Genomic DNA, 7,757 nt, shown 5'->3' with positions numbered 1-7,757 from the left:
ACGGAGTTTCAGCAGGGACACTAACAAGTATATTCACTCTCTCTATATATATCCATCATACTGGTATGACTCAAACTGGCCTTCAGTTAGGAAGCAGGCACTAATACTGCTGGGAATGTAGCACAAGGACATTCAGTAACTGAAGAGAGGTGCCAAAATTTCCATACGTAAATTATGTAACTGTGGGGTTTTAGGAGGCCTGCTCTTCATAAATAAGGTTTGATACTGAATGTTTATGTACCTTGGATCTAATTTTCAAACGAGCTTCTCTGATTTCTGTATGTGTTGGAGACCAGATTTTGCCCATTAAAATGGGCTGTATAGGGTGAAGTTTCTTTTGCTGAATCTTGGTTTTGTTTCTGTGTCAGTCTGAATGAAAATTTAGATTTTTTTTTTTCTCTCTATTCTAAGATTTTCTGAAATGAAAGCTGTCCCATGGTTCATCTGCTGGCTGGGAAGGGTGGCTTTAGAGCACCTGAGAGTGGCAGGAACACGGATATGAGGGGTGATGATTAACAAAGGTGTGACAAGGTTCCAATTAATACTGCTTTCTCTTTTGCTCCCTTCTCTAGGAAGCTGCTGGAAGAATGCTGTGACCCTGGGCAGCTCTTTGCTATGACAAAGATTAATTCTCCCATGGGAAAGAACCTCTGGTTTGATGGGGAATTTTTATATTCTGTCACAATTGACAATGCAACTTACTCTCTCTTCCCACAGGTGAGTAACCATGTTTTCTTTTGATTTTAAGTATTAAAATCTAAATGGTAACATGATACAAATGAGTATAAATAGGCTGAAGGGTCATCAAGAAATTGTATCTTCATTTTTCAATACCAAACAAGCATCTGCTTTTTTACTTCCATGTTCTGAAAATTTTGTTTGTATAGATGTTAATACTTCCCTGGCTGTTTTGGGGATGTACACAAGGGATGAAATTGGGTCACGTCTTGATTTTTAAAATGCTTGGTTCTGGCTATTTTAAGAGGGTGATTTCCGCATTTCAATTGGGGATCACAGTCACTGTAAGCCTGATCCGTCACCCACAACTGTTTCAGTTCGGATCTGTGGGACAGTGCTTTGTGTGAAGGTGTCCCAAGTTACTTCCAGGTTAATAAAGTTCTTTGATGGCAAACAATGAGACCCAATAAGAGAAGCCAACAGCTTGACTTTGTTGATTCTTCCTGTGTTTTTGAATGTTGGAAGTGGTTGGTTATTAATGTCCATCAAAGGTGCTTTGGCTTAAGTGCAGGGTTTTTGCGTGCTGGCAATATGTAATACTAGTCTAGGCTGCTTCTTGTATTTTTAATTAATACAGGAACTGATACTAAATAGTGAGTTTGTTATATTGAATTTTGTATGTTGAATACAAATATTTTAAGTGGCTACACACTTAAAGCCAAACATCTGGCTGTATTAATTGATTTACCTGCTACTTTGATCTGTCAAATTCAAGGTATAAGGATTTATTCAGCCTCCCAGTCAGTCTTGAGTCATTCACACAGGGCTTCTTATTTGTTGCTGTTTCAGTTAAATGAGTAGCAGAGTTCTTACTTGTTAACTTCATCCTGCAAATAAAACATCAAAGAAGTTTTAGGCGTTTTTTTAAAAGTAGTTTTTAGATCTCAAAAACAGAGTTATTACTTTGAGAGAGTTTCTTTTAATGGAGAAGAAGTGAGGGGAAGCTGCAGTGTGGGGCAGAGGAGATGGAAGCAGCACCTGTCTCTGTTGACATGATCCAGAGAAGCTCTGTTACAGCTGCGTCTTGTTCAGGATGCCAGGTCCTCTGTCTTGTCACTTGTCCCTGTTGCCATGAACTGGATAATGGACCTCTGCCTCCCTCAGGCTGCTCCTAGCTGCTGTGTCCAAGCAAGCTCAGCAAAAAAACAGATGCTGAAACCTGCCTGGCAAGTGGGTTTTTCCTGCAGTACGGCTGGAAAGGGGCTTCCCGACTGGAGTGAATTTCTGGAGACGGATAGACAGTTTATGATGTGTTGCAGAGCAGTGGCTGTAAGTCTTGTTTATGATGATTAGTGTGATTTGTTGCTACAATATTGTAATGTTTATTGGAGAAAACTGGAATCCTTGGCAGAGCTGTGAACTTTGTACCACAAAGATACTGGCAACAGGTGCTCAAAGTGTGTGTGTCCTCTCCAAGGTTTCAGGAAAGCCCCACTTGGGCTGGCAGAGGGACGTCACTGTTTTGTGATGGATTTGGGATTTCAGATGTGGGGTTTTTTGGATTAAATCTAGCACTCTGCTTGGCCATGGTGGTGTCCTACCTCCTCTCACAGCAAAGAGCAGCATGCTGGATGGGCTCCTTCAGAGATGTTAGAGAGAAATCATAGTCTTTGCAACTCCACTGGATCCCAGGATCCTAACACCTGTCCTTAAAGTTTATCAGTTGGCCAGATCAAGAGTAAAGACCTGGGAAGTCCTGAAGAGAGAAATTTCCGGGGGACAACATGAGCTAAGGAGCTGCGCCTTCAGCGTCCCTTAGGCTTGCCAAGCAGGCTGCGAAGGGGGTGGGCAGATGCTACTGTGGGGTTGGTGATGGAAAAGAGGAATTTTCATCATGTTCCAGCCCTAGGATGTTCCAACCCAGGAATGCTATCCCTTTAACGAATTGATGGGCAGTTTGTTTCCGACAATGCTATTCACTACTGCTCCTTCTTTCCTTGCAAGTACCACTGCCTCTAATCTGATGTGGTACTCCTATGCATTTTGCCCAGAGGAATTTTGTAGGCCTTTATCAGAAAAAATCCTGGTAGGCTTAAAAAATAAGGAGGATTTATCTGCAGTAAATTTTTAAATGTATTTTTTTACTTCTGTCTTTGTTTCAAGAAATGTACTTGCCTAAATTTTTCAGGCTCCTGCTTTGAAGAATGGTGTCTATTATTAGCTTGCTTGCAAGCGATTTTTCTGAAGATGAATATTCCTTTCAAAAGTATACAGAAGCTTAAAACAACTCACAAAATATGGTTAATACTCTGAAATGCCCAGGGGATGTAACAGGAGTGTTGCAGTGGTTGAGGCCACCATGGGATTGGCCAGGGAGCCTCAGGACTCCAAAACAGTGGAGGTCTGCTGGTGGGCAAGCTCAGAGGTCTAAGACCACCCCCTTTCACCCTTTTTAAGTCCATGTTCTAGATAGTTCTCCTTTCCTTGATCCCCCACTGGCTCCCGGTTCCCTTGTTCCACCTCTCACCTTCCCCAGTGGTCACTGTCCTGTCACCCCACATCCTCTCCACCCACCCCTTGGCCCCTAGACCATTGGTCTCTGATGTTATGTCCACCCCCGGTGCCAATCTGGATAAAACCCGGACCCCTCAGTGTTCTCTGTTCTTTGTCCCTGGATTCCTTCGAGCAGGGACCCCAATAAACCCCTCAGAACTCCATACAGAGGACCCCTCCCGCCTCTTTGTCCCTGGCGACACTGCAGGAGCTATCCGACTGTGTGTGTGTGTGAGTGGCAGCGAGTATCCACCTACTACGGTGTGTCAGAGTGTGTCCGAGTGCGTTTGCATGGCACCCCCCGGAGCTGCTCTGGTAAGGACGCGATCGGGATGGACACAATGTTCTTTCCACCCCCCCCACTTGCATCGCGTCACAGGAATGTAAAAGACCACAGTTATGTTGGTATAATCAAAAAAATATTTCCTCTGGAATAAATAAAAATGTCTCCATCCACATCAGTCTGCTGGGCTTGAGCAATTTGGTGATTGCAGAAGACTTCTCAGTCCAGAACCAGTGACTAACTTCTAGGATAATGTAAGTCAAAACTAAATAGGGAATTTGCTGTATTTCATGTAATACAGAAATAAATATGTCCAAAATTAATATGTAAAATGTCATTTATTTCTGAATGAAATATTTTCTTCTGAGCAATCTGTAGATAAAATTCTTACAGCTGAGTCAGCATTTTCTGACAGCGTGCTTTTCCACTAAAAATGCTATTTCATGAAAATATAAATTTATTATCAGTTAATTCGTTTTTCAGTTTTGCTTTGAGCTGAAAAGCTTAAAAGGTTTTGGTGGTGTTACGACATTTCATTTTACTGTCTTTTTGAATGTAATACTTAAGCTGTTGGTTTTTTTTATCAGCTCTGTTGCTTCCTCTTTTTTCCTCAGACTTTGAGTGATTACGTTACTCCTTTTATTTTTTCAAGTTTTTGACCCACCAAGGGAGAAATGTGCAAAAGAGAAAAGCTTTTATGTGGAAATAGTCATTCAATGCTCCATTTCAGTTTATGAGAACAAAATTTGATGTTGCAGAGTTTTGCATGAACCAGTAATTCCAGCTGCTGGAAGTGGCTCCTCTTAGTCTACCCCTCTGTGTCATTTTACCCCTTGATTTCAGGAATTAAAATTTTTGGAAGCAGAAATGAGATATTGCACTGACTGCACCATCTTTCCCCTCCCGTGGAGAAACTGGTCAATACTCAGCAATCAGGAGAAGCCAGACTGGGCACTAATGGTCATGGGTAGCTTGTAAATGTACCTTGTCACCATTGTGGACCTTTATTAAACAGAACACAGAGCTGTGTGTTGGTGAGTGTCCAGGACTGCTGTCCCTGATGATTCCTTAGCTGCTCAAATCCCTTGTAAAGTTTCACTTGCAGAAGCTGTCAGTTACAAGAGTGGCTGCTTGCACTGAGCTTCTCATGAATAGTCATCACGAATGGTGTTGGAGAAATCCAAAGGAAAGAACTGCCAGCCACAAAAAAAACCTGGGAAATGTGACATCTCTCTCTGCATACTTTGTGATCAGGAGAAAGATGATATTTTCCAAAATACGTACATAATATAAATATTTGTTTAAAGTTTAAATTCCTGCCATTATTATAAAGGCAGAAAAAATGTTGCTCTAATTGTAAATGTAAAATGGAGACATTCTCTGACACTTTCTGGATTTTCTGAATGGTGTATTGGGTAACAGTGAATTATTTTATGATTATGCTGTGTGATTTGTGCTTTTCATTCAGAGTCCCTATTAAATTTTGGGAGCTTATTTGGTTTTTCTTGGTTGCTCACAACATTTTTCATTTAGCCAGAGATTTTGTGTCCATCTGCTGGTGCTGTTTCAAAGCAAATTCCCTGCTCTTACAGTTATAGCCTGCAGCAAGTAGAATAATTTGTAATTATTTCAGGAAAAAAAAAATTCAGATTGGGAAAGGGAGTTTGGTATAGAGTCTGCAGGCTTTTCCCCTTATTGCATGCTGAGAATAAAAGGAGAAACACCCTGAGGAAGAAAATGGCACTTTGGTTCCAGCAAAAGGTGAGGTGTAAGAGCAGAAGATTCTAGGAAGGATTAGATGGGAGCCAGCTGCTGTGCAGATCCAGGGTGGAATGTGAAGCTAGAGCTGTGTAAAGAAAGTGAACCCCTTTAAGGGGAAAATGGTACCTTGCTTAGGGCAAACACTCTGTTTTGTTGGACTGATTTTAGACCCTGTTGGTTTTGGAAGTGCTCCGTTAATTTTTTTGCTAGCAGTGTACTCTCTTGTCAGTAATTCTCTGTAATTAATAACTGCTTGGAGAAATACAGTGAAATATTGGCTGTAATATGTGATATTTTTTCTTGATGTCTTGGATATAGATGTAAATTTTAGGTCTACAGGCATTCTATTAAGCAGCTTTTATTTCTATTTCCATTAAGTCTGCTGTCTGAATAGTACCTCCCTGTCTGCCTTTGAGTTATATTTAGTTAGGATTTGGGGGAATTCCTTAGTGCTTTCCCTTTTGGTCTTCCTTCATTTTTTTCCTGCTCCCCATGCCTACTTTAATATGCAAACTCTGTTCTTTATTGGGCTACATATATTGACTCAAAATGAAAATGTGATAAACATTCGTTATTGGAAATGTGGAAAACACTGTACACTAAAAGGTGAAGAGGTATTTAAATATTGTGAAATAAAACCTGTGTTTTGGGAAAGAAACTAATAATTCTTTTATTATTTGAGAAATTGTGTTATACAGTGCTTTTCATAAACTAGGAGATTAAATACTATCTGTAGAAACCTGACAAATTGTGCTCTTTTGGAGCATGAGTCTTCCCTTCAGTCCTGGATAATCCCTAGCCATTGGCATCAGAGTGATCAAAACTAAAATGTGGCTTAATATTTAGTTAAGAGAAACCCCTACCTTCACTATGATTCCATCCTGACCGGTTAAGAACTGTGTAATTGGACCAGTTTGTGTGGCCTGTTAGGAAAGCTATAATAGACCATCCTTTATTCTGGCTGGTCAGTTAAGCAAAAGCCACAGTCTTTCTGAAACTGCTCTGTAGAGGAAAGATGCAAACATACATGATGGTGAAAATCAAATTTATGCTGAAAAACTTGAGCTGGAATGTGTTTAGTTTGAAGTAATTAACTAAAGGATGGGCAACATGCCCTTGTTGAAGTGAGTCGAGACAGAGCAAGGAGTTGCTTTCTGTCCCAGTTGCTTTCTGTCCCCTGTTGATGTGGGCTTTGGTCACCCTGGACTTGCTGAATGTCTCCAGCCAAGCAGCTCAGCCAGGCTGTCTTGGGTGAGCCTGATTTTTGTGTATTTTATCTGCAATAATGCACATGCCAAATGGGCTTTGTCTCAGTCGGTGCAAATGCTGCTGACCTTTCCAAATGTAACAGAGAGAAAGGGAAGGACTGGATCTGGCTGCAAAGTGTCAGTTTGGCCCACAGGCAGAGAGAGGATCAGCTGCCCTGACTCAACTTTTGTGTTTCAAATCCAAAGTGACTGAGCATCCATTACTCTCTTTCTTTGGTACTACAAGAGCTCATGTTTCTACTCATTGGCTGCACAACTGAAATGCTCTCCCTGAAGTATCATTTTTACAGTACCTACAGGTCACAACTACAAATGTTATGCTGTGGGATTGCAAAGTACAAAGCAAAAAGGCTGATCTCAAAGAGGAATTGGGGAAGCACAAGCAAAGAGGGACAGAGAGGCCCTGGAAATTTTATGGGCTTTTTAGTCAATGTTCATCTGATTTATGGCAACATAAACTTACTGCTTTAGAAGCAGGAACAGTTGCAAGCAAAAGAATAATTAAAGGAAGTGGGCACAGATGAGAAGATACAGGGGCGCCAGACTTGTGATGGCTGTAAGTGACTTCAGGGCGTATGAGCTGCCTGGCTGGGGGTGTAAAAATAGAAAGAGCGGTAGGTTCTAGTCTGCCCAAAGGCAATACAGTTAGGTTTGCTTTGTTTTTTTTATTGTAGTTTTATATAACCGATAAGATACTCAAAGGAGATTGTTTCTCCATGCAGAGGTTTTTCTGGCAGTGAACTCATTTATATACCAAGACTTCCATCTACAGGTGCAGTGAAACCTTTGCTTCTTGAGAAAGCTTTATCCTTTATATGCTGTCCACCTGCTGGCCTTTCATTTTATTTATGAATTTTGTTATTAAAATTCATCTTGTTAAGTTTAAAGATGTTTTGCTATATATGTGACTATATATTTGAATTATTCAGTGATCAGAGCGCATTACATTAATTTTCTCTCTGCAATAGTTGGCTTTTTTGATGAGATACATCTTAAAATAGGCATGATACCAGTACTGGCTTATTTGAGCCTTAGGTTTGGGTCCATTTTGTGCCCAGCTCTTACCACCTGGCAGGAGAATGAGTAGGAATTTATGGACTACTACAGACTTCTATTTTTTGTATTGTTATTTGGTTTCTTGATATGGCTCATGTAAATTTTACTGGAATGTGGCAGGACACCAGATTATGTTCAGAAGGTATTTTATGTGTAGC

The 7,757-nt window shown here is 40.7% G+C and overlaps 1 protein-coding gene across 1 annotated transcript in view; it reads left to right on the top strand.

Annotated features, from left to right (window-relative positions):
- The first annotated feature begins 541 nt into the window (after positions 1–541).
- ST8SIA1 (ST8 alpha-N-acetyl-neuraminide alpha-2,8-sialyltransferase 1) overlaps positions 542–7,757 on the top strand; it is an 83,498-nt gene continuing 76,282 nt past the window's right edge. The window contains exon 1 of the mRNA XM_008635566.2: positions 542–717. Within this exon, the coding sequence (XP_008633788.1) occupies positions 616–717 (102 nt within the window). The 5' untranslated portion in view covers positions 542–615. The remainder of the gene's footprint in view (positions 718–7,757) is intronic.

Source organism: Corvus brachyrhynchos, unplaced genomic scaffold (assembly GCF_000691975.1).
Source record: "Corvus brachyrhynchos isolate BGI_N302 unplaced genomic scaffold, ASM69197v1 scaffold246, whole genome shotgun sequence".
Lineage (NCBI taxonomy): Eukaryota > Metazoa > Chordata > Aves > Passeriformes > Corvidae > Corvus > Corvus brachyrhynchos.
Note: the sequence above shows the minus strand (reverse complement) of the source record. Positions and strands in the feature narration are given on the sequence as shown.